Genomic DNA, 26,854 nt, shown 5'->3' on the forward strand with positions numbered 1-26,854 from the left:
GTGTCATCAGGCCGCGAGAGCATGCAGGCAGGCAAGCAGACAGCAGAAGAGAAGAGAAAGGAGAGCCAAGGAGCAGGCCAAGGAGGAGCTGAACAGAAAAGGAGCTGCAGAGGAAGACACAAAAGCCTGTCCCGAGCCCGGAGGTCTGTGCGCCGAAGGATGTCGCCCGGCCCGGGGAGAATTGACTCGTTCCTCCAACAGCCAGCCAGGAAAAAATGTCTCACTGTGTTCCAGGACACTGCCAGCTCCCAGCTCATGTTCTTGAGAGCCTTCAGGCACTGAAGCTATCCCTATGAAAGCTGAGCTCAAAGAAACGAACCCAGCCTCAACCTGAGCGTGCGCCAAGCTAGGAAAAGCCCCAAAGCCTTTTCCTTTCCCAGATGCTCTTCACCCTTCAGGATGCATCCGCAGGGTCACTAAGCCCCACTGCCATCAGCTCCCACCCCCCTCTTCCAGCCTGTTTTTATCAAACCAGAAAGCACAAATCCCAAACCCTCTTCTTCCGCCCATCTCCCATGAATCTCGAGGAGGAAAACCTCTTGGAAAACAGAAGCAGAGCGTTTGACACTTCTTTTTCAGGTCCTCTCAGTTCAGTTTCCCCCACCCCACAGTGATGCTCCCTCTGAAAAGCAACACCCTGGAATCAGAACCAGCAGATCTGCAGCAGAGTCAGGAGAGGATTTTCTTTCAATACACAGAGTAAAGAGAAAGGAAAGAAAAGAAAGGAAAAGGGGAGGGGGATATTTGAAGGGAAGAAGGAAATAAAATCTCTTTGAATGGAGTGGAGGCCTGAGAAAGCACCAGTAAGGAACTGTGTCTATGCAGAAACAGGCTCCCCTTTCCTCCCACTCCTGGGGGGAGAGAAAGAGGAGAGAGACCGGGGGAGAGGAGGACGTGACAGTTAAACCAGAAGGATGCTGCTCCCCCTTGTTAAGGACTCTGAGAGATGGGGGCAGGTGCCCGCTCTCCTCACACTGGTGACCAGAGCCACTTCTGAGTTAGTTCTGCTCCCGGCTACTCCAAACTGCAGCGGAGTGATTTAGTAGAGATGAGAGGAGACAGAAAACACAAAGAACAGCTGCCACAGCCACTCATGCAGTGAAAAAAACACCTCGTTTAAAAGCAAAGATCTGTGAAAAGCCCAGGTTGAAATATTGCCATCCAGGGTTATTGTCCCCAGGGCAACAGCGAAGGGAGACAATCCATTAAACTAAAACCAGCACGTTTTGGTTGCATACACTCCATCCTGGTGTCACTAACAGCCGCTCCCCTCCAAGCCTCCACATGATTCCTCTTCCCCGCTCTGCCAGAGCCCAAATGGGATCATTCCCAAGCCATTCTAGGCTTGCTGCCTTCCTCCCTGCGGCCACAAAGTCACTCATGGAAAAGAGCATGAGGACCACTTTCCCAAAGGCTGGTAAAAATGTTGGACTTGTGAAGAATCACCTTCCCTTCTCCTCTTCCTCCCGATTCCCCCACCATCACCCTGCTCCATTGCTTGTGCCCCCCTTCCAGCCAGCTTGCTGCTGGTGGAGGGACAGGCAAGCTGCTGTGTGATGCTGGGTGACGTCCTCCCTGAGCATGCTCAGCACCATGGGCCAGCGCAGCCCATCAGTGAGCTCCTCACTGCTCCCCACCCTTCCAAGCGGATGGTGCTATCACCTCCCATCACCCCCAAGAAGCATGCACCAGCTCCGCTCCTCCTTCACACCTCAGCTCTCTGGCTCAGCAAAGGGAGAAGGTCCCCAAGGTTCCTGGGGGTGTGAACCACCGCCGCAGCGCGAACGTCAGCCCCACAGCTCCGTACCCCTGTGCCCACCATCAATGGCTCCCTGACTGTCTTCCCCTCAGAGAAGGGTGGGAAAAGGAGAGACACCTACTAGACTGCAAGGTGCGCTCTCTGACCTCCGGGGTGAAGGCCCCCAGGCCCAGAGCTGAGCGGGCGGCCAGGCGGAAGACATACTCAGTGTTGGGCTTCAGGCCTTCCACAGTGAAGGAGGTCGCTGGCTCGAAGTTCTTCTGTACCTGAGATGGGCGAGGGGGGAAGAGCAAAATAAAACCAAACAAAAAGGGAGCAGAGGCAAACCCTGCCCCGAGGCACTGGCCCTGCTGGGGACAGAGGACCAGGATGCTCTGTGGGCCCCCCAACCCTTTGCACTGCTCCCCTCCGGACTCACCTCCCTGCCGTGGTCTCCTTCCTTATAGAGGAGCTCGTACTTCACTATGATCTCCTGGCGGGGAGGGCTCCACGACAACATGATGCTCGTTTCTGTCTTGGCTTCTGCTCGGAAGTTCATCGGCTGCCCAGGAACTGACACAGCCAAGGAGATGATGGGGCAGAGGAGGCAAGACCGGAGAAACCACATTAACTAAGGAGAACATTCCTACCCTGTGTTCTTCAAAGCCTGTGTGTGAAGAGCATGTCAGCAGCAAAATGCCACATGGCAGGGGGCAAGCCCTTCCTTTAAAGAAGTGGAGGGTCAAGCCACACTGCAGGGCTTGTGCTTATCCACAGCTGCTGGAGATGGAAGAGTCCTACTGGATCATATGGCTCTATCCTGGCAGTGCAGAATACTGCTTTTCCCATTAATCCCAGTACTAAAAGGTTCTGGAGGTGGGAAGCCCATTGAGGACAAGGGGTTTTCTCAGCTGAACCCCACACCATCAGCAGAACCCCCAGAAGCACTGAGGGTGACAGCCTATGACAAAACATCTTTTCTTCTCAACACATCTGCTGTGACAACGCAGGCTATGTTTTGCTCCCCATTATGAGAAAGGCATAAAGGGGTTCCCAGCTCATCTCTGAGCAGGTAGTTTCTGGGAAGAAGAAACTTGAGGAAGACCCAAGCTTCACCACTGCCTGGGCAGTGCTTTTAGGTCTATTAAAGCCATGTAGAAACTGGAGGCAATAAGATGCATCTCTGAAACATGGCACAGCAGGAACAGATGCTCTTGGCAGAACTGCTTCCCTCACCCATGTAACCAACCACCAGGTCAGAAACCATGCACCAGGCTCTCTGGATCCAGCTACTGGACTCAGCTTCCTCCCAGGAGGTTACTTCTGGCTTAGCAAAACAGAATCAATGAAGAAGAGCTCTAGTGCCACAGCAGCCTCAGCCAGCCAACGTTATAGACAACACCACTCCCCCCTGCAGCCCAGTGCATCCCAGGCAGTGACCCAGGTGCTCACCTCCTTGCTGTGTCTTAACCTGGATGGGGTCGGAAAGAGGCCCATCTCCCACAGAGGTGAAGGCCAGGACCCGCACAGTGTAGGTTTCATCCTCAAGCAGGCTGCCCACTGTGGTCAGGAGGCTGTCGTCCACGTTGTGCTTCTGCCAGTTGCTGACGGGTTGATCAGGCTCCATGGTGTAATACACACGATAGCCACGGATCTGCCCATTGGGCTCTACCGGTTCTTCCCATTGGATGATCATGGTGGTGCTGCTCAGCATTCGGCCCTGCACGTTACGGGGGGCACTGGCAGGAGCTTGTTCCCCAGTGCGAGTGACCACGGACTCGCTGGGAGGCCCCTGCCCAATGCTGTTGACTGCAGAGACCCAGATCTCATACTCAGAGTTGGGGCTGAGCCCCCCAATACTGTAGCGCGTGGTGGTGATGTCTTCTTTGATCTGATATGGTCCATCCTGGCTTTTAGACTTGTACTCAATGACATAGTAGGAAACGGGGTCTGGGTTTCCAGAGTCCCAGGTGATGGTGATACTTGTTGCTGTTGTCTCTGTCACCACAGGCGTCCCAGGAGCCTTGGGGAGTGCTGGGAATCAGGAAGAACAGACATTTAAATAAACCCCACAGAAGCTGAAATGGTGCCTAATTGGGCTGGTTATGGCTGTAGGAGCCAGAGGCACAGCACCAATCCCAGTGCGGCAGCTCAGTAAAGTGCTGCTGAAATATTATGAACCTAGTTATCCACTCTATTATCCTCCTTAAACTGCTCCATCAAAAGGGAAGTGTTCAGCTAAACATCTGGAATCATTAGCACAGGCTTCAGCTGCGCATCCGCCAGCTCACGTGGCACTAAGGAAAAGCAGCTTTCCCGGAGCTCCTTCCGAGCGTGTAATCGGATCTTCCGACAGGCGCCGGCTCTGCCGATGCTCCAGGTTGAGTGTGTGGGGCAGTGGGAGGGTGAGGATGTGCTCTCCAGAACCGAAGTACTTGGAGTGCTTCCTCTCAAGCCACAAGCATGTGTTAATGCTCATCCTCCCTGCCCTCACCCAGGACACCACCTTTGACTTTGTGTAAGAAAGCTAAGGCCAAGTTGGACACAGGGGCTTGGAGCAGCTGCTCCAGTGGAAGGGGTCCCTGCCTGTGGCAGGGGTTGGAGCTGGAGGAGCTTTAAGGTCCCTCCCAAGCCAAACCAGTGAGGGATTCTATGACTGAGCTCACTGGAGATCACACACACAATGTCAGACACTGGCAGCAGGAAGTTTTACGTGTTTTACTACACGTTTTAGACCCTTTCCAACCTCATCTTCTCTATACCTGAGCACCTCCAAAGCTCTAATTTCTCCTTTCATCTTCTGCCTGGGAAAGACTGCGGATGCTTACATGCAGGACCAGAAGGGGGAATAGAATAGGAATTAAATGACAAAGGGCAGAAGGTACCAGCAGGGCAAGATTCCTCATCTGAGGAGACAGAATAGAAGCAGAAGCAATGTATCTTACGCAGCAGCTTCCTGAATTGATACGGTAAGACAGGGAAAAAGGAGGAGGAAGAAAATACTCAGGAGAATAAAGAGCACCTCCGTCCAGCCCCAGGCATCCTCCTGCTAGCACGTGAGCCCACTCCCTGTGCAAAAGCTCAGGAAGCGTCACGTCAAGATTCTCTTGTCCCTACTCATTCCTATTGTCAGACCTTCCTTAGTCTGATGCACTGACACAACAGGATTGGTTTTCTTCATCCCTCCCCTTCTCCAAAGTATTTCTCCTCCTCTCCCCACCCCCCCCCCCCACGTCCTTTCCCACCCCCTTTTCTCCCCAGATCCCTCGTGGGCAATGCCATCACTCAGAGCAGACACCAGCTCATACAAAGAGCTCTACACTCACCCAACCACAGGGGCATCCCACTTGGGTTTTAATACTCCCCTGCTGAGGACAGAATAGATTGAAGATTGCACCCGTGCTCCTCTTGGGAATTGCTAGCTGGAAGCTGGGGTTATTCCCCCTCTTGCTGAGGCAACAGCGGCCACTAAGACGCTGGAACTAGGCTCTACTGCAAGGGTACACATGCCAGAGATCCTCAGAGCCTTGGCTGAATCTCTAACCTTGGAACAGGATGGCATGCAGGCTTCAAGCCATCCAAGGCTCCTTGCAAACTGCCCAGCAAGCTTCATAGCCCAGGACAGAAACAAGCATGCAGGGGTCTGAATCCCCCTTTTCTTCATAACAAACAGCCCAGTGGTCCTAAAGCGAGGACAGATCTCAAGCCACCAGCTTCCCCGTCACTGCGGGTTTCTTTGTGCGTGGGATCCCCAAAGACACATGCACAGATCCCAGCACATGGTACTTGTGATGCCCAAGTTTGTCTTCCTGCTCATGCTCACACACCTACGCATGTACATACAGGCTGCTAACAACACGGGCTTACACACATGCTGCCAGGCACCCACATGCCCATACAGCCACGTTACCCCTTCTCCCATGCACACACAAGCTCATGGCATGACCACCTTTTTCCAGACTTAACTGTGTCCCCACGCTCCTCATACACACATCAGAAGGCACAGGCACAGGCAGAAACAAGGTACCACAGTCAGACAGGGGCAGTCCCACTCATGCACCGTGAAGGCTGACAGGCACGACTGAGCTCACCTACTCATGCTCACATGCAGGAACACAACACGTGCCCACGTTTGCTCCGGTACTGCCGTGCACCCCACGTGTGCTCTGCACATCCCTACACGCGTGCACAGCTCCCATGCGAGCAGGGAACCCACGCACTCGCTCACGCAGGCGTGCTCACACTCCCTTACATTTCACCGTGATCTGAGCAACGGCTTCTATGACTCCCAGACTGGACATGGCCACACACGTGTAGTTGGCTGAGTCCTTGACATCCGTGAGCTCCAAGACATTGCGGCCCACGGGCATGTCATCTTCAGGCGTCAGGTCCTCGGCTCCCTGCATCCACTTGACATATGGCATGGGCGAACCCACGGCCACGCAGGTGATGTTGACGTTGCCCCCAGGCATGATTTCGTGGCTGACGGGTAAGATGGAGAAGCGAGGGGCCACCCGGCGAACTGCGGACGAGACGCACAGAGGTAACACAAAAACAAAAGGGAAAAAGCAAAGCAAAATGAAAAACAAAAGAAAAGGAAAAGAAAAGGAAAACAAAGAAAAAAATAAAGGAAAAGGAAAAGAAAAGAAGGGAGAAAAAAGAAAAAAGAGCAAAAGAGAATTTAAATATAGATGGGGTTTGTCGTCATTTCTTTTCTTCCTTCATTCAAAACCAAAACGAAAAGAACAAATAAATGAAAAAACCAAAAAACCAAAAGCCAACGAAATGAAACTTCAAAGAAATTCTTACTTCACAAACAATATATAGAATAGAGACATAAAAGCGATATTTCATAGCAACAGGGTTCCATTGATCAAGATTAGACCCATCACAGCACAGATAAATACACAAAAATTTATTAGCAATTTCTCATCTTTACTGGCAAGAGCTGGCTTGGCGAGCGATGAGAATCTCCTCGAGAGCGCTGGGGCCCCCAGCTCCCCGCTCCACACCCCAGGGCACCTGCTCCTCCCTTCTCCAGTGGAGTCTGACTCCCACATCACCTTCTCCCACATCAAAACGGCTCCACCACCACGGCCTGGAGTGGTCCAGGTGCCTCCTCTCCCACCCGAGGGATGCTGCAGGGGCGGGTGGTGCCGAGGAGAAGGCTGGGATGGAGATGGAAACTTCTCAAGGGTGTTTTTTTTGCCTTGTTGGACTCGGAGATTCAACAAAGAGAGAATTTTCACATCCCCCATGCCAGAGGGGCACGTTTAAAAGGGAGGAGAGGGAGTCCCCGGAGCGGGATAGAATTTAGTCGGTGTCTGCGTGTGAGAACCGCCCAGGGGGAGCAGCCCCCCCTGGAGCGAGAGGGAGTTGGAAAAGATGAGAAACTCTAATGAAATTTTTGTGGTTTTCGGGTATAGAAACCCTAACAAAGCCTCTTTAAGATCTGACACGGTTCCATCGATAGATGCAGCTCTCAGAGTCACAAACATCATGCAAAATAGGTAAAAAAGAGAGAGAGAAAAAGAGAGAAAGAGAAAGAGGAAAATGCAGAGAAATATCATTTCTGGGCGGCTAGCAAATGCCCACATGGATACTGAGTAGAAAGTGAGCGACAGAGAAAGGAAGGAAGACCAGGAGAAGGAGAACAAGGAGGGGAAGGGAGAAAGAAGAGAGAGAAAGAGAGGGAGGGGAGGGGGAAACCCACTTTAATGCTGCATACTTTTTCTAGCTGATGTGACCCAATGTGGTGGCTCACATTGTCACATCTCAGCCCTGGCGGAATAATAAATAGAATAGAATTAATAAGAAAAACAAGGTAATGAAACTTTAACGTTGAGAAAACAGTGACATGTTCTGTGCATCTCCTTAGCAGAGAGGTGGATGCAGCTTCCAGACCTTACACAGTAAGAACATGGACGCAAAGGGGAGGCTGCGGTTTCCGTGGCTCCATTTTCTGAACTAACTGGGCTGGCTGAGGTTGGGGGCTCTTCCTTAGGGATGAAAGCAGGGGAATGTGCAAGAGAGGCCCTAGGGAGGAAGCTGAGGGCAAGGACCCATCCTGCAAGCAAAGACAAAAGGATACAGACCCCGAGAAGGCACAGGCACAGCAGCAGGGAGTGGGAGTCCTCCAGCTTCAGAGAGCCATGCAGTGAGCTCCCCACAGGCATGGGGAGCAAGGGGGCAGGATAGTGGGAGCACTGGGGGACTGAGGCATCTGTCCCTGCTGTCCTATTCCCAGATATCCTCTCTAAAACAGCAGTGGCAACCGCATCCATGCAAAAGCAATGCAAAGGACACCAGAGCTTAGCTTGCCATTGCTCTTCCCAAGTCCTAGTGCCTTCAGATGTCTCCCGGAAGCGATGTCTTGGGTTTTTCTAGTGTTTATCTTTCAGCCCACTTCCCTGGCTGCTATTCCACATTATGGATCTTTTCAGCTGGGAAGGGCACTGCCAGGAGAGGTAGTGGCTGTTTTCCATTTAGTGGGGCTTTGTTGAACAAAAGCCAGCTATAGCCCCTGTCTCCTCCTGCAAGCTGACAAGGAGATGTCTTCACAGAAGGTGTACTCTTCCCATCGGGCTATTGGATCCTTTTCTGCATGGTTACCAGTACCCAGGAACCAGTAGTGAGAGGCAAGGAAGAGAAGACTTCCAGATTTGCGGCATTAGGAGTTCAGAGATGTCAAAGGAGAATTCCTGCATGCATGGATTTGCCAAGAGAACAGACAGCATGCCCTCACCTCCACTGTGGCTGGGGAAGAGACTGGAATGGGGAGGGAGGGACTGCGAACTCACCTGGATGCTAACACTAGAAGATGACTTTCTGCTTAGCCAAAGGTACAAGGAGAGTGCCAGGGTATTTGCACCACCTCAGGCACCAGCACTGGCTCAAGAGACCAGGCAATATGATCCTTTCTCCCTCCTGTTAGCCCTGGACATGAGGGCACAGCCCTATTGGCTACTCCATCCTTGTGTCCACTGCCTGCTTCAGGAGGTACCACACTTCAGAAAATGGAGCCATGCGAAGACCACGCCGGTCACAGTCTGAGACAGGATGGAGAGAACTTGGAAAGGAACAAGTGGGGTCAACATGCAGACAGATCTGGGGGTGGGAATGACTCTTTTGAGGAGGGGCTGGTATATGGCACCTTCTGGAGAGGGGAGGCAAGGTGGGAAGAGGTGAGGAGAAATGGGGAGACATACGCCGGACAGGATCCGGCCAGCAAACAGCATCAACAGCAAACAACGGCAGGTGGGATGCAGACACTGAGTTGTCATGGAAACGCAACAAGACAATTAATTCAAACCGAGGCTAATTACAGAGAAATCAAAACTGAACTGAAAGAGAAAGGAAACCAAAGAGAAAAATAAGAAGAAAAAGGAAGAACAAACCAGAATTTAAGAACTGAAAAGCATCATTTGATGTATGGTGGAGTGCTGAGAATCGGAGTCTGAAGGGAACAGAGCGCTGCTGCCTGCCTGCTTCTGGGCAGGGATGGAAGAGATCCACTCACACAACACAAGCTCAGGGCTGGGGCTGTGCAGAGCATGGTCACAGCACTGCCAGGCAGCTCTGCCCACCCTCCCTGCAGCAGCCCGGGTTTTAACAGCATTTCTCAGTTAACTAAGGGGAAGCAACATCCGGATGCCACCAGCCCAAGCTGATGCACATTCTGTGAAAAGGTTTAGATTAGGTTAGTGCTAACCAAGACCCAAAGAGGTCTCAGCACTTCTGCTGTGCATCCTGGTTTAAAAAAAGCTACACACTTGTATGTGCACAAATACACAAACATCCACGCACCGGTCTTAGGATGTGAAAATAACTCCATCATTAAATGCTGGAGACCTCTGAGAGTCCCTGGATACATCCCTGCTATGGCTCAGGGCTGTGGCAACTGAATTGAGTTTAACAACAGTACTTGGAGGGCTCATCTCCGGGTAGCAGGAGCCATCCTGCTGCTGGTTGTTTTAACTGCTGTACCGCTCTGGTTTGGCTGTTGATGTGAGATTTGTTCAGCTGAGACTTTCTGGGTCAGTGTTTAGGTCAGGGCCGAGGAAGAGCTGCAGTGGTGGGAAGAAAGGGCAGCTAGAGCTTGAGTCAAGGGCAATTTCAGCTCTGGGTCCAGCTGGGTTTCACACAGAGCAGCTGAAAAACTGAAATTTTACATGGAAAAAACCATGGGGAAGAGATTCCTTCCACTTTGCTACCCAACACTTCCAAAGGACTGGAAAGAAAGGAACAACTGCCCTCTTTGGAAAGGAAAAGTTGGGATGAGACACTCAGGGCTCGACTATAGACACTTATCTAAAGAGTTTTCACCAATTTCTGGTCTCAAGAAGCACCTTCCCTGAGTTTCAGGGATGTTTGATTTCCATGGCAGCTTTGTTAGACCTGTTTTACGAAGCCAACCTTGCATGCATACACGTATGTGCATGCTCCATGTGCATGTGCAACATCTCCCGACAGACACACACAAGCAGGCACACACAAACACACAGTTCCAATGGCCAAAAAACTCCCAGGAGCTTTTTTCAAACAAGGATACAGCTTGTTATTGGTAGAACCAGGTTTTAGAACAGGAGCTGGACATTTGTGACACAAGGCAAGTTAATTCAATGCAGAGAAGCCATTTTGAAGGCAAAGAAAGGTTTAAGTACAGTTAGTTATGCTTCTGGTTTAATATTATCTGCTAGGTATTTCACCCAGCAAATCTGCACCCCAAATTCTGCTTAACATCAATGTCATTAGTAATTGAACAGTTCCATAACTTCAGAGCATCGTAAAGCCAATTGGTTTTGCTGCTGTTCACGGGTGCAGGGAGGTTTAACCCAGTTTGTGTTCTGTGAGTGGCTTTTTTGGTGCATTCTTCTTTCCAACGAGAAGGTAGCAATCAACATCGCTGAGGTTCCCCACCACCACCACTCAGTTAAAAACAGAGCTGGGGTCCACAGGGTGAGAGACGTTTTGGAAAGGGACAGATTTACAGACCTGATCGGAAGAGACACTGGGAGATCCAGGGTTGACTTTTGCAACACCAGAATCCATCCTTAAAATGTGTTCCCAGGAAGCTGCTAGTGAGAGAAATCTGAGGACCAGCCAAGCAGTTTGTGCTGAGGAAACCCCACCAGTTCCACTTTTTATGCCCCTTCCAGATTAGCTCAAGGAGAGAAATGTTGGAGGAGGAGCGAGGTGGGGAAGGGAGAACGTACTAGACAAGAACCCGTCACTTCAAACCCCGATTCACATTAAACCAACTCAAAGAGAAACATAGTCTGTAATCGTCAAGAAGGAAATTAATCGGAAAAGGAAACCAAAGAAAGTGAAGTGACTGGTTGAAAGCACCAAACAAAACCAAATGGTATTAAACATTTTGACACTCAGCAAGCTGCTGCTCCAAATGAGGTGAGAAGGCGGACATTATTGGCCATTTTGGGGAGACAGGAGTCATTCCGTCTTGCTCCAAAATGAGGAGGGGGTAGGGGAAAGGGTGCCAAAATAATGTGCAGCCTCTACATTATTAGTGAAGCTTAGATTACACCTGTCCTCCCCTCCCAAAAGGTGGTCCCTGCCCCTGTGCTGTCCATGCAGCCGCCTCTGCCTCTCCCTCTCCCATTCCAATTGCGAGTTCATTCCGCTGGGGCGAGACGCTGTTCGGGTTTGGATTTCCGACCTCCGTCCCTCCAGAGGACGAGACAGTTCCCTCCTCAGGCCCATCTCCTTCCTAATTTCCTTCACAGTAAATAAAAGTGAGTAAATAGGTAGATAAATAAAGCATGAGACCAAGGCTTGCATTTGGTCTGGAGGAAATCCATTACCTTCCCAATCATTGTTACTTTCCCAGTTAAAGCACATCAGTTGAGCTGGCTGAACATCTCTGGTCTTTTGCAATTCTTTTGTTTTTCTGCTGCTTTTTATAGGATCGAACAGAAAATAATCTGATCCCAATTGGATTTTTGTTTTCCAAGCAGCTCTGTACCATTGAACACGCACTTCACTGGTTTAGTTTTGCTATTTGAATTTGACAAGGTGTAATCTAATTTTTTCCCCTAAAACAAAGAGAACAGCGATGCAAAAGGTGTAAGAGACACAGGCAGGCAGAGATTTCAAGATCAGTACAGCACAGTGTTCCTGCAAAGTGCCCTCTATAGAGAGAGATTCATACATATACATAAATATATGTACAGTTTTGATTTGGTTTTGGGGGGTGGCTTTTTGTATCCATTCCCATTCCCTGATACCCTTGAGAAATCCTTTTGCAGAAACACAGCAAAGTTGCTTGTTTTGCTTTGATTGAACTAGAATTTCAGAGCTGAGGACACCCCAAACACGGACAGGGGGCTCCCCCACCCATGGAAGTGCTAACATCACATTCAAAAGCCATCATAGACCTCTCCCTCCCTAAACTCCAGTGCCTGGCAAATGGCACTACAGGGGCAGCTCTACAAAGCAGCAGTGGTTCTGCCTCCCTCCTTTTCCATTAAAGGGTTTAGCAAGGCTAGGCTAAAAAGGTATTAAAATGGTACATTTTAAAACACCAGTGAGGGTTTTGACCTTATTAAGTCTATCATGCAAGGGAAATGATTTCCTTCTGACCTCGGAATGGCATTGGGAGCGAAGAGCTGAGCACCCATCCACTTGTCTACTGGTGGAAGGGCTGAGCACCAGCAGCTTTGGTTTGATGCTCCAATTATATATACTATGAGCCAAACTTAATCCAGGAGCAGGCTACAGGCTAAATTATTTGTGGAATTAGTCACATTTTAATACATTTTGATCTTAATTTTCAGACATCCTAGGCACACTATCTGTATATTTTCTATGGTCTTTATTTTAATGGATTTCACCTAGGTTTTGCTATTCTGTGTTTAGCCCTGGCCTGTTTTTATCTTTGCTTCTCTCAATGAGTCGATGTTTTCTAGAGCCTTGAAAAACGAAGTGTTCTCAGCAGGACCTGGGCTGCAGAACCTGCTTCTGGGTGACTCAGCACCATACTCCTGCAGCAGAAGAGGCGCGGGCTGAGCAGGCACAGCAAGGGCCTGCACTGCTCTAAATGCCTGCAGAACCATTGCAAACTGCCTGCGTTTGAAAAGAGCAGAGCAACAAGAATCTCGAGCCGAGGGGGAAAAGCATTATCCCTGCAGCACCACAGCTGCTGCCTTTTGTAACTCCTGGCAGGGCATCACTGCGTGGAAGAGGGGGAATGTTTTAACTCTGGTCAATTGAACCACAACAATCTGCCTTGTACCGAGAGCACAGGTTGCTAAAGCTCAGCTCCACAGTGCGAGGAATGCAGGGGAGAGCTTTCCAAATGCTTTTGCCTTTCTAAATGAAGGGGAGAGCTACAAAGTGCTTGGTTTCAAGGGGGCAAACCGGCTGTGGGCATAGATCCAGGACAACAGATACATGGGGCAAAGCCTGGACCCTGCACGTGTCGGCTCACTGATGGCTGGAGGAAAATGCCATCAGGTATGAGTGAGTCAACCTGGTTTTATCCAGGCAGCTATTCCCATTCTCATTAGCTCTGAGAACTGCCAGGCTCCCAAAGCAGCCTCTTCTGTGCTAGGCACATCCCTGCACTGTGCAAGGAGAGGCATGAAGCTCTCAACCATCACCAAGACATCTCCTGACACACCTGGAATCTGTCCTTCTCTGCCCTCACTATGGGCCAGTATGACAGTGTTTATGTCCTCAGGGATACAGAGAAGCATCCAATGGCTTTTGAAAGCCAGGTACAGCTCCCTTCAAAATCAGCATCCCCATCTTCAGGTGTGCTGACTTCCTGGACAACTGGTTCAGACTAGAACCTTTCATATACCCTGGGCTGGTGGCAGAATTCATCTCACCTACTTCTGCTCTGCTTTTGTGGGTCTCCATAAAGATACTTCTGCATTTGAGCTTGGGAATCCCCTGTTAGCAAGATTCTTTGTTATTCTGGAGGATGGCATGATCTGGTCGGTAATAACACACAAGGCAAACCCTCAACCAAGACTTTCAAGACCATGCCCATAACTCCTAGCAAGCCAGATGAGCTCTTTCAGCCAGGTATCAAGTCTCTATTTCCCTGCCCAGTGTCATTCCAGCCTATCAGGACTACCTCCAGCTTAGCTTTAGTTTAGTGCTGTTGGTATTATTACTATTTTATTGGCTCTTAAGAAAGAATTCCATGTTAGAACCTTCTCAGATCACAGAGATTCTAGCAGCAGCAGTGCAATTTGGACACGTTAGAAATACTTGAGAAAGGACAAAATAAACCAAATAAAAACCAATGGTGTATAAATCCCTTTTTAATTGCACCTAAAGCCTGAAACTCCAACTCCTATTCATGAAGGAAAAATCCTGTAATTAGTAGTGATTAGCACCTTTTAGTCCTAGGCAGGAGGGAGGTGGGATGGGAACACCTCATTTCAAATCCTATTTCTTCTCTCTTGCTCTTTTTAAAGAGAACAAGCCTTTTTTTCTTCTTTTTTTGTTTGTTTTTGTGTTTTTCTTTCTTTCAATAGAGCCTAGGGCTTGGGGGTGTCTTTTGGCTCTTGCTGGCATCAAAGTTAGAAGAGCCACAACCGGCCGCTTCAGAAACACATTGTCAACAGTGCAGCATTTCGGAGTGGTACCCTTGATTCTATGGGGAGAGGGGGAGAGACTTGAAGGGGAGAGGGGAGAATACCAGCACTGAGGGTCCGAGCACTGAAATCTCAGCATTTTAAGAAAAAGAGAAGGACAGACAGAGAGAAAGAGAGAGATAGAGAAAGAGAGAGACAGATACTGTGTCGATACTGCACTGGATTTCTCAAAAATCACACAGCTTTAATACCTGTACACTAGGAAAGCCACTCCTTGGGTAGGTTATCGAGTAGTGAGGACTGACGGGCAGAAGGAAATGCATAAACAGGGAAAGGAAGGGCATTCAATTCTGCAAAGGGCAAGAGCACCAAGCACCAATGGTACAACTAACACACTGCAAAAATCCCGCCTGTTTCCTATCCCATGTGGCTCAGCCCCTCAGGAGGCACACATGGGAGGCAACAGAAGCTGATTGGGGATAAACAGGGAGATGAGAAGAGGGAAAAGAGGCATTTTCAACTAGAATGTAACTTGTCAGCTTTGTTGTTGCTGTTTACAACGGAGATGCAATTGCCAGATGTGTCCCAGCAGCCTCCTTCAGTCTACCACTGCTGCGGTTCTCTTTGCACACTCCTTCAGAAAGGAGGGTTCTACTACCTCTGGACCAGGCTGGCTTTCAATGTGCCTGTATAGCCAGGTAATAATGGTTAAATGATGGGGGGGAAGAGGGTAAATGGCGAGAGACAGAGCCATGAGACCCAGCTACCCTTCTGCAGGTGGCTGGGTGCCCTTCCCTCCCAACACTGCGAGGATGAGGCATTGCCCTCCTTCCTACAAGCTCTGCTGATGGGACATGGCTCAAGCTCAGCTCCCGCACACTGTCTTAGGTATGAGGGGAGGGAAGAGGCTGGTTATCAGTGAGCCAGTTCTGCATTGCTGGGGAAGCCCCTGGGAGCAGGGATCAGGGTTTTTCTTTGTGTGCAGGATGTGGAACAAGGGCCACACCTCCCAGAAATATGTAAGTAATAACGGGACCCAGGCTCTGCTCTAACTCTCGGATGGACACCCTGGCTTCTTACCATCTTTTCCCCTTCCCAGATCCCTCCCTCCCCCCAAAACAAAGGCTCGTCCCAAATAGCAGGGCTTCCATGGACAGGCGTTAGAGCTGTGTGACTCCTTTCCTCCTGGAGGGATTGAGGAGTTCAGTTACCACCGGGTGGGCAGGAACACTGGCTTCTCACAATGCGTTTGGAATCAACTACAGCACAGCATAACCAATCCAAACAGAAACAGGAACTCAAAGAGAAAGCAAAAAACCCAACGGAACGAAACCAATTGAGAAAGTAAAAGAGTAAATCCACTTGAAAAGTAACCAGAACTGGAAAACAAAAAAAAAACCCAAAACGATACATTATTTATAGAGAGAAAAAAAGAATTGAGAATTAATTGAAAAAGTGGCATGCAAAGAAGATTGTTACATTCTCCTATCATGCATCAGGCCCAATGTCCAAACGGCAAGGTAACCATGACGACAAAAAAGTGCAAGAACTCAGCAACATTACCAAAGGATGCATAGAGAGGCCCACAATGCAACTCAACTCATCTCCGCGAGACCCGGGAACGGCGGGTCTCGCTCATCTTAAAGATTTCTTGCTTTTTCTTTTTTTTTATAGTTTTAGGTTTTTTTTTTTTAGTTTATATTTTTTTAAATTTTTTTTTCTCTTAAGAATGTAAAAATGTGGGTAAAGAAAGTAAAAAAGAAAAAAACCACACCAACCTTCTCGTAGCTCTGAGGGATGTTAAGGGGGTTTGATGCGGAACACAATGACATGAGGAGAAGAGAAAAATAGGGGAAACACAGAGAGAGTAAAAAAAGGCCTTCTCAAGGCTGTCAGCTGCAAATTGATTGATTCTTTTTGTTTCTTTTTCTCTTAACCAAAATGAAAAGAAAGGAAAAATAAAAAGGAAGATAGTAACGACCCTCTTCCCTGCCTTCCTGACGGTCCCCCTCCCATCCACCTAGGGACCTTTTAAGACCAACCAAACTCTGTACAGGCCAGGCTGTGAGCAATCCTGGTTCAGGACCAGCACCCCGCAGAGATGCCAACCCCAGCAAGGGATTCTCACATCCTTAAGTGCATCTGCTCTATAGAGAAGGGGGAGAGGAACCTGCCCCGGGCAGAGAAGCCCCAACTCAAAGGAGGTCCCAGGTTGGCCATCGCTCCCCCAGCCCCTGCTCCCACCAGCCCCGTGCCCGGCCCTGCTTGTGCTACCTCCACAATGGGGCTGAACAAGGCAAAACCAAGAAATAACTCGAAGAAGAAATGAAAAGCAAACCAGAAAGCAAAAACATTTCCTTGCAATGTTCAAACTTACAACTCCTATCCCAGGTGTTCTATAGAGACAAGCATGTTATGGGAGAAACAAGTCAATTGGAAACACAAGAGTGTTCAGGACTCTTTTAAAACAAAGGGGAAAGAAAAAAACGGGAAGGAAAATGTGCGTGAACTTCCCCTCCCACCAAAGCAAATCCATTTCAGAGATTTGTTACCTTTCCACGATATTAACACACAAGAAACAAGGAATTAAACAGCATGAGAAACACCCAAACCACAGGCCGAGCTCGCTTACACACTGGTTTTTGCCCTCTCTCGGCCGGTTAATGCTGGCTCGCTTTGTCAGGCAGCCTCAGGAACACACAGGCTAACTTGGACAGAAAGAGGGCTATCCACCTGGGGCCGACTCTCAGCCAGGTGTGGAGACAAGCAGCAGCACGGTTACAACCTTTGTCTCCCAAAAAGGAAAGGCAGAGGAAATTTAGGCATAAAAGAGTGAAAAATCCCCATTTTTTCCCCTGGTTCTTGTTGGGGTTTTTGTTGGGTTTTGTCTTTCGAAAAGATCCCAAACCGTTCCAGCTAAAGCTGTCTGCAAAGGATTTAGCCGGGAGATAGCATCCGATCCAGACTGACGCTCCCAACAGCAGAATTTCGGGGCCCAGGCGAGAGGGCAAATTCCAATCGCAATTTTCCAGCTGGCCACAAAAGGCTATTTTAAAACTGGAGCTTGGAAACGTTCACTTCTGAAAAGCCTTCTCTCCATGTGCATGTGATTTAGTGAGCGTGAGACACGAGAGAGAGAGAAAGAGAGAGAGAAAGGAGTGCACACAGGAGCATGGCTCTGCATGGGACCGCAGAGTTAACGTGAGTGTAGGTGGGAGGCGCTTCCTCTGCCGATGGGATGGAATGGGAACAGTTTGCCGGGATGTAACTTCCCTTTTTAATTCCCAATGGTAGTTTTGTCTTTCTGTATTGTTAAAAAGAGGCAGAAGGACCAGCCCTGCTCTCTCATTACCAAAAGGGTTTTGCTGTGGAAAGATATTAAACCAAATCTACACACAAAATAGTACAGATCAGAGAGATTAAAATCAACCAACAAAGGAAGCAGAAAGGCTCTTGCCCCACTGGGTGTGAGAACATCGAGGGGGCAGCCAGCACCAGCCTGTCCCCCTGTCATCTGTTCCCAAGCTACATGGGTGAAGGGACCTGGCACTGTGGCAGAGCTGTCGGCTGGCCCTCTCCAGCCCTCTGTGCCCAAGGCCAGCATTTGTGCCCAAGGAACCAGTGATAGGTTACAGCTGGCAAAGGGAAAACTGGCTGGGACTTAGGTGAGAAGTGACAATGCACCTCCCGTGGCAAGCTGGTGAGACCGGGGGCACTGAGAGCTCAGTGGAGGGGGCTGAGAGGGTCCTCCCCTCCTCTCACACCCACACCAGCAGAACTGAAACCTTCCCACTTCCAGAGAGCAGGGATCTTTCGGGAGAAAGGGGACTGTGGCCTCTGCAGCCAAAGCTGTTCACTGCCCTCTGGGCTCTGCAGGGTGATGCCGGCAGACTCTTGGGCACACTATTTTGGGTCACATTTGACGTCGCTGTCAGGATGGAATCCTGGAAGCAGCTGGGACACAGGGAGGCCATGGGGAGGGAGGTATTTGGCAGTGTGTGAGCCGGTGCGCTCCCTACCTCTCACATAAAGGTTAGCAGGGGAGGAGTAGCGCACTCCGGCGCTGTTGCTGGCCACGCATTCGTACTTCCCCTGGTCTGTCTCCTCGCTGCTCTCAATCTGGAGGCCACCTGGGAGGAGAGAAGAAGACCGCAGCAAAGACACAATCATCACCTTTTGGTTTGGGCTTGAAGACAGAGCAATAGCCTCAGTGTTTCGCTTTTGTCCTCCCCTTTGGGCTAACAATGGGATGCTCCCTGCGGTTCCTGAGCTCTGGAAGCACGAAGCCCTCAGCCAACATCAGCTACTGTCTGTGCTCAGTGTTACAGCTGGACACATACTCAGCAGGAGGAGAAAATTTAATCATCCCCCCTCCCCGGCCCCATTCCAAGTGTTATGCTCCATACTGAAAGGATCAGCAAAAGAACCAACTTTTGTGGCTTCTGCAATGCAGGCATTCTGCACCAGAACTCATGGAATCAACTCCAATAATCCATATTACCAGGGTCCCCAGAAATCCATCAGAAGACAGCTGACTTTCCCTTGCTTGATTTGAAGCAGTGACTGTAAAAGCAGGAGGCTTTGTCACCCCCTGCCTGGGATCCCTGGAGTATCTTTATCTCTGCTACCTTTGTTTTGTGCCTAAATACCTGCTTCACAGGAAGCCTACAGGAGAGAAGAGTCAGTGTGAAAAGCACTTTACTATTAGTGAATATTCCCAAGGGAAAAACCTGTAAATACTGCACTGGAACTTCAAAATTGCCTGGACAAAAGGATTAAGGTTTTTTCTTAAACCTGTACATCACTGCAGCCTACAAGAACATACCCAGAGTCCCTGCTAAACAACTCCTGTCAGCAAACATGCAGAGATAGGCAGCATGTAACTACATGGAAGAAAATTGCCTCATTTACCTCAGAAGGCTTCATCCCTGCAGAACTCCAGTGAAAATACATACTATATAAATAATTCAACAGGCTATCAAATGTTTTATGTATTAGGAGTACATGATTATACTACAGATATGGACAGAGCTCGTATGTGCTCAGACTCTTCAACTTCCATCTCTGGAAAAAATACCCCTAAATATGAAAACCAAACAATTTCAGCTCGGTGTAATCTTATTGATAAAATCTTAAGTGAGGAAAGTGCAAATGGTGTCATTGTTGGTTGCAGACACAGCCTCTTCAGGAAGGAAAACCCAATGTGTTCACATGAGGAGGACGAGGAGCTCACGGACCTCCGTGTGTGCACGGGTGACAAAGGATGCTGCGTGGGAAGATGTGATGTGTGAGAGGGTTTATGACAGGGATGGGGTGTGACAGTGCCAGCATCCACTGTGCCCTGTAGCTCCCAAAGGCAGAGCAGGGCGAATTAAAACCCAAGCCAACCCCACCCAAACCACTAAAGCAAAGGGAATTCATTTCAGCAGAATCTGTGGCTATTTCAGCATAAGAGGAGTCCGAAAGCAAATAGACTGAAGCTTCCCACTGAGACACCAGCTGAGCACATTTCATACTGAATTACAGCTCAAGCTTGCTCTGTCATTGGAAGCTGCATTCTGCTGGAGAGCTGGCCAGTGCACTGTTCTAGAAACTTCTCTTCATTTGGGGGTTGCTTCCACTGCTTCCAGACAAATTCTGTGCGCAGTCCATGAGCATCCCTTGTCTGAGAGCACCAACGGGAAATGAAGCCACTTTGTAGAGCAGGAGCATGAATGAGCATGAGCTGCAGGCAGGCAGCTTCGCCAGGGGAATAAGGACTCACCCCTTTCATCTTTACTGCTGCAGCTTTGCTGGTGAATGCAGTGGTTGCAGTGATACTGCAGAGAGGTCAATGAGTTTTCAGCACTTGTCAGGAGCCCACAGAGATGATGTGCATACAAGTAAATCCCACCTACAGCACCTCCTTTTGCTTTTATCAGCAGAGAATTAGGGACTTTTAAATTTGCACGTGTAGATAAAAACCAAAGCAGCTCTTCCAAGGGGTGCACACCCAATCCCTTCTGACTTTCTGTGACCGCTTGAGGGCTAGGATCTTTTTAGCTCCATTAAAGAGGCAACGCAGAAGCTACTTACCATGGGTATCTTTCCCAGAGAAACCTAGGGGTAGGAGAGTGGGGAGGAAGGGGAAGGAAGGCTCTGAAGCCAAACAAATGAGTACACGTTGATGGTAAGTGCTGAAGATCTGAGTGAGCAAAGGACTGGGAAACTTGCAGCACCATCGGTGGCTCGGGAGCACTTTGCACCAACCAAGAGCAGGTCCTAAGCGTTTCCCAAGCTTTGATAGCATTTAATGCTCAAGATAAACTTCAGTCCTTCACAGTCCTGGAGAGATTAGCTCTTAAAACTCTGCCATAAATCTGAGGCAGCACAGCCTGAGATGTTATTAGAATAACAGTATCAGTATTACCGAGTGCACCCAGCAAACAAAAAAGGACATTATAACCATATATAAAATAAAGACAGGTATAATAAAGATCCAGAGGTGAAGCAGGACAGGAAAACATAACAACACCACCAACAAGAATCTGTACTGAGCACGGGTCAATGAAGCAGGAACTGAGTGGAGAGAAGTGTTTGGAGAGTGGGTGAGTGAGTGAGCTGGGGATCTTACCTCGGATCGGTGTACCTTCTGCAAAGGAAACAAAGAGAGTGAGTGAAACGACTGTCAAACCCCAACCACTGGCACTGCCCGTGGGAAAAGGACCTGAGTCAAGGAAGACAGTTCCCAGTGGGAAACTTCCTGCTCTACCTCATCTGAAATGACAGGGACAGACTAAAGAGGGCTCGCTCAGGGTGTTTAAGGTGGGGATGCTCTTTTTAAAGCAGTCCAATTGAGCTGGCTCTTCACAGAGCCTCCATGGCACTTGGCTTGAAAACTGTTTAAGCCTGGTTCCATTTTGGTGCTAAGCATGCCAAGCTCTCAGTTAACATTAGTGTTTGCTACTTGCAGAACATATGATGAACCTGCATTTATCTTGATCACTCCTGGAGAAAAGGGTTGGCATTATGGCCATGTTAGCCCAGGCAGGGAAAGGGATATCCAGGGACCATGCAACATTAGGAATTGCAGGTTTGATCCCACTTTTGCTAACAAATTCCCAGCTCCAGACTTTAGTTATTGGCACAGATGTGTGAGGAATGCAATGCTTGCCCTTATCAGCACCTTCAGTGGTTCCTCCCAGAGACTGAAGCCAGATGCTCTGCTCTGAAGAAGGCCACACTACTGCTCAAGTGAAAGGGCTGCTTCATGCAACTGCTCAGGAAGCCTCCCTAGAGCCAGTGCAGGAGGGGGTTGTGTGGGGGGAGAAGAGTCCTGCTACACTTTTGACTGCATCTCCCCTGGGTTATTTCATTCAATCCCCCTCCAGTTGTGTCTCATTGCCTAACATAAGTCTCCCACTTAGGCAGGCCTCAGAGATGAGGGGAAGTGACACTGTGGCTGGCGACCCAGCCGCAGGCAGTGGTAAAATCACTGTCCCCCAGTCTGAGCTCTTGAGGTTGCAACCATCTTCCTTTGAAAACCTGGCAGGTCCTTTTGCTCACAGTGGCATTCAAAGTTGTCACACAGCTTATCAAAGAGGGGGGTTCACTTGGTTGGTTTTTACCCCAATCCTGAGAACAGGGCAGATCCCGCAATTCCAAGTTATTGCCTCGTACAAGGGAGCAATGCAGGAGCTTCTCTGCACTGGTAACAGTGCTGTTGCTCTGCAGCACCTCTCAGCAGGGCACAGTGCATGGTAGATACCAGCCTTATGCTGGTCTCTCCTCTCCCCCAGCAGCATCATTACTCTGCTTTACAGATGGGGAAACTGAGGCAGAGGTGAAGCAACTTGTCCAAGGTCACAGAGGGAGGTCTGGCAGAGGCAAGAACAGGAGTCAAAGCCTCCTGCATGCCAATCTTCTGCCTCAACCATCAGAAAACCCCTTCCCTCCTTATCCTTCTTGTGCTGCGGTTCAATCCTCCATTTTCAGGATAGAAGGTAAAAAGATGTAGATGCTGATTACAGGTCACCTTTATTTTTCAAAGGAGGTGAGGGAAGAGAGGTATTATAGTGTTAAGGTATTAGATTCTAATTATACTCAGCTTCTAGTTAAGAGGTTAGGTCATTTGCTAGAGAAAAGTTAGCATCTAGTTAGGGTTAGGAACTAGCTAAGGTTAATAAAGCAGGCTGGTTAGCTGTCAGGACAAAGGTTGGAGAGGCAGCGCTTGGAAGAGGTGTGGGGAGCGTGTATTTGGGCAGATCTCCACATGGGAGATGGCAGGAAGGTTTTAGAAAGCAAGAGAAAGAGAGAAAGCAGCAAAGGGTTATAGATCAACTCAGTCGAAAGACAAACAGCCTCAGATACATCCTTCTGTCTCAGAACTGGAGTGAAAATCTGCCATCTGTGGCACAAATCTGGAACAAGGCTAATGGGAGGAGGGGAGAGGAGGGGAGCAGACCCCAGCATCACCCACTGCTATGAAGCTTCTTTGGCCTTGCCTAAGCCTGGCAATTTCCTGCAAAGGTTCACTCTAATTGACAGGAGAAACACGCTGGAAGTTGGAGCTGTGCAAGCACAGACACAACAGCAGCCATTGCCTTCTTGTGTCACTGTCTATTAGTTATCCCCTGTTCCCTCTAAGCACCAGCGATGCCCCTGGAAACAGGCTGTCAGCAGCTCTTGGAGACAGACTGTCTCTTGGAGAGCCAGGGAAGCCAAGCAATGCCACCTTGGTCCTTCCAGTTCTACCTCTGGCACCCAGGACACAGAGGTGAGGAGCAAACCATGTTTTGCAAGGTACCCAACACCAAGAATGGAGGGGACACAATCTGAATCCGAACGAGATCGAGCCACTTGCAAGGAAAGAACAGCAGTTTGAAATGGTGGCAGAGACACAGATGGTAGATTTTCACTGTTGGAGTTTCACATCTAACCAGCTTCATGTTCAATAGAGGGGCAGCAGGACGGTGCTAGAAGAGGACATGAAATAATCATTCTGAAGAACTCTGGCAGGTCCTGTGAGATCTGGTACAGGGTTGTGGTGGTGGGGAGGGAGCTGCCTGCCTGGCGTCCCAATGGCAGGAGCAAATGCATGAGGATAACCACTGGCCAGAGCAGAAAAACTAAAGCAGGAAGAACTCACACTGGAGATGCTGCTTTTCTGAGTGAAAAGCTGGCTTTGGGATGTCACATGCCAATATTCATATTGCCTTCCACAGCCTCCCAGGAGCCAGAGATTCAGGGCAAACCTGGAGGCTGCATGAGCCCAGATGGCCAACTGAGCAGTCAGCAACAGAGGCAAAAGGCAGCTTAAAGGACAACCCAGTGGATTCTAAAGGACCAAGATGGTGCCAGGTAGAATACTGTGTGCAGGTGTCCCCTGCTGCCACAGAGGATGGGATCTGCCCTTCCCTCAGCCTTTCCTGACTTCCCCCACACCAAGCTGCCTATGGATTCTCCAAGCCTGGAAAACAGGGAGAGGAGGCCAGTCCCCATTGCCATGGTAATGACAGACAACACATCCCCACCTTCTGTCAGGCCACGTGTGAGAACATGTGTGTGCTGTGCTCCTCTCGCCAGGCCTGCAGGGAGCTTTCTATTCCAAACAAGCAAGCAATCACCCAGGGTCTTGTGCAGTTTTACAGGGCTGGATCCTGCCTGGCAGCTGCGATTGCCACATCTCCAGTAACAAAAGGGGCCTTGGCACAGGGAGGGAACGTGACGTGAGTTCTGCAGGCTCCTCAAGGGATGGAGATGATCTGGGGGGATGGCCAAGATGCTCCTTTTTCCCTTGCTCAACCCTCTCCCATAGCTGCTGACCTGTGAATTACAGCTTCAATTTGAACATGCTGCCCCCACCTCTCCCTCCTGAGAACACCAATGACCCTGTTAGATGTGAAACTCCAAGACCTCCTGCAGGTGTGAACACAATTATCACAGTTCCAGGGTACAAGCTATTGTGTACTTGGGGAATTCCAGGACAACTGTTGCTAACATACCAAAAACCATCTATCCAATGTTAGGAGGTTCATATTTAGCTGTTATCTCTTCATACAGATATATTAATCAGGATGATTATTATTCTTTCTGAAGCCTGCAATACCCCTGCAGAAATTCATTAAGAGGGCAGAATATCCTTACTGAAAGAGTTAGTACAAGAAATGCACAGCATGCCTCTCAAGAAGCTGTTACAAAGGAATTAGTTGAAAGGGCAAGGGTTACAAATCTGCACATCAGCAGGTTTGGGGGTTTTTTGTTTGATTTTTTGGGGTTTTAATTGAACAAACTTACCAAAAGTCTCTGAATGTTAAAAAAGTGAGGGGGGAAAAAAGGAAAGAGAAGTTTGTTATAGGCAGTTATTTAGAGAACAAAATACACACACAAGACAAAAGGTTTTTGTGTTCCTCTGATGAGAGAAGGTGGCTGGAGGCTGCCTCCCTTATCCCCCCTAGGTGGCACGGCTGAGCAAAGGACATTGGGCTTCTACTCCACATGTCCTGCGACTGCTTGCACCGGGTTAAGCAAAACATCCAACTCCCTTCCACCACCAAGACCACTTAAACTCTTAAGACAACCTGGGTCTCTAAAACTGAGACGTTCATGTATGTCTAAGGGAAGACAGAGGTTCTTCCCATCCTCCTCTGACTGACAATTCCGCTTCTCAGTCAGTCAAAACCCTCTAGTATTAAAAGATTTCCAATGGCTTGGAAAGTTTACCTGGAAAGGAGAAGAAATACTGGATGGAGAAAAGCCACTGTGGTTAATGACACAGCGGCTCCATTACACTGATGACCCAGTAACACATCCCCAGGATGATGCAAATATAATGACCATGGTCTCAGAGGTCTACAAGAACCAAATGTGGCCACAGTTACTCAGTTCTGCAGAGCTCTGTGTATGCCATTTCACTTGTACCTTTTAATGAGCTCATCTGCATGTTTGCCACTAACTTGTATACTGATATCAAGTCAGTTCTTAACACCCTCCATCATAAAGCAGCATAAGTGCTATCCCAATGGCTTCACCTCCAGGGAGGATCAGGGTTACTGTCCCCTCCTGTCTCAGCCTGTCCCAATCTCCATCAAGGAGCAATGCACAGAGAAGTCCTCAGAGACAATACAGGTGCTGGCTTCCATGCTAAATCTGTTAGTACAAAGTGCAGTGATGAAGTTGTGATTTAGTACCAGGGTCACTCCTCCTCCCTGCACTCCTATTGTTAATCCCCAAGAGGATGGGCCAGAATTGTACTGATGAGCTATAGGTGAAAGACACTGCAGCTTATTAGCAGTGTCCTGAGGCATCCAATGCCCTAATGTGTGCTAGTGCCACACTTCTGGAGGCAAAGTTTGTTTTCTGGAAATATAAATGTATTAAATTCAGTTCTGACTTCAGCAGGACGCGAATCAACAGCCCCCAAACAGGCACCACACTGCTCATCACATTCAGGTCAGACACACACACTTGAAGCTGCTCTGCTTGGTCTTGAAACAACTTCTTTCCACTGACCAAAATACTAACGCAGTCCAGATGGCCCTGATGTGCATGCGTTTGGCACTGTCACAGGCCTCTGCATCACAGGACATGCAAGTTCTGAAAGGCCCTAAAAGCAGATGAAATCAGAGAACTCCCAAGTCCAGGAATCTGCACACCCTCTCACAAGCAACAGGCTTCCACTCCTAAGGCTGACACAGATGCTTCAGGATTTCACCAGTTTACTCATTCAAAGCAGCTGTAAATGAGATTAATTCTCAGCAGGTATCTTCTGATTTAGCAGAAAAGCCAGGAGTTCACTCTGAGGCTAACCAACGCACTGGAATGAAAACAGCACTCGGGTGGCTTGAAGGAAAACAGCAGATCAAACCCAGTTAAAGAGCAGAAAGGCATTCTAGCAAGATGATGAATGTATTAAAACTAATCTGCTTGTGCATTACTCACACTTCAGATGATGGGCACAGAGCATGATATAATGCTAGTTTACCTCTCATTATTTATGCTGAGTGATTTGTTTGATTTGCATTTGCCTCAGCTGTTAGGATAAAACAGAGAGGTCAACCTCATCTGCGTCTGCAGGATTCACCAACCCGATTCAACAAAGCAGTTTAAGTATCTGCTTGTAAGTTTGCTTCACTGGGTAAGGACGTGGTTCTGCAGGTGAATAAAAGTGAACTGGAACGACACTGAATTGTTTATTCTGGTGCCTCACAGAACTAAAAATCAGTATATGGAACCTTTGCCAAACAGGGCAAGAGGAACACCAGATGATGACACTCTGATGTTCAGCTCCAGTGGCATGGTAGGCAGAGCTGATTTCTTTGGGGCTGGCAGAGGTCTGGGCAGAAGCAGTTGGCTCTCCCCTGACCAGATGACTTGTGAAATGTCTACTATGAACAGAGCAGCCCCACTTGCTTCACCAAAGCCTCTGCTCTCCCTTTGCCTACAACAATGCCATTCTTCCAACAAGGAACTTTTGAGGATGTTCCCTTCCTTTGCTAAAGGAATGTTCTGAGCAGCTGAAGTGACCCTAGTGCTTGCGAGGTCCAACCACAGAGACACATCTTCTTTAGGC

At 48.9% G+C, this 26,854-nt stretch overlaps 1 protein-coding gene across 6 annotated transcripts in view; it reads right to left on the reverse strand.

Moving 5' to 3' along the window:
* The window catches only part of PTPRS (protein tyrosine phosphatase receptor type S), a 138,755-nt gene that overhangs the window by 39,730 nt on the left and 72,171 nt on the right, over positions 1 to 26,854 (reverse strand). For all 6 annotated transcript variants that reach the window (XM_034070803.1, XM_034070801.1, XM_034070802.1 and 3 more), the window contains exons 6-10: positions 18,324 to 18,434; positions 5,991 to 6,260; positions 3,191 to 3,772; positions 2,178 to 2,311; positions 1,881 to 2,025 (exon numbers count right to left, since the gene is read on the reverse strand). In XM_034070803.1, coding sequence (XP_033926694.1) covers positions 1,881 to 2,025; positions 2,178 to 2,311; positions 3,191 to 3,772; positions 5,991 to 6,260; positions 18,324 to 18,434 — 1,242 coding nt within the window. The remainder of the gene's footprint in view (positions 1 to 1,880; positions 2,026 to 2,177; positions 2,312 to 3,190; positions 3,773 to 5,990; positions 6,261 to 18,323; positions 18,435 to 26,854) is intronic.

Source organism: Melopsittacus undulatus, chromosome 19, assembly GCF_012275295.1.
Source record: "Melopsittacus undulatus isolate bMelUnd1 chromosome 19, bMelUnd1.mat.Z, whole genome shotgun sequence".
Classification (NCBI taxonomy): domain Eukaryota; kingdom Metazoa; phylum Chordata; class Aves; order Psittaciformes; family Psittaculidae; genus Melopsittacus; species Melopsittacus undulatus.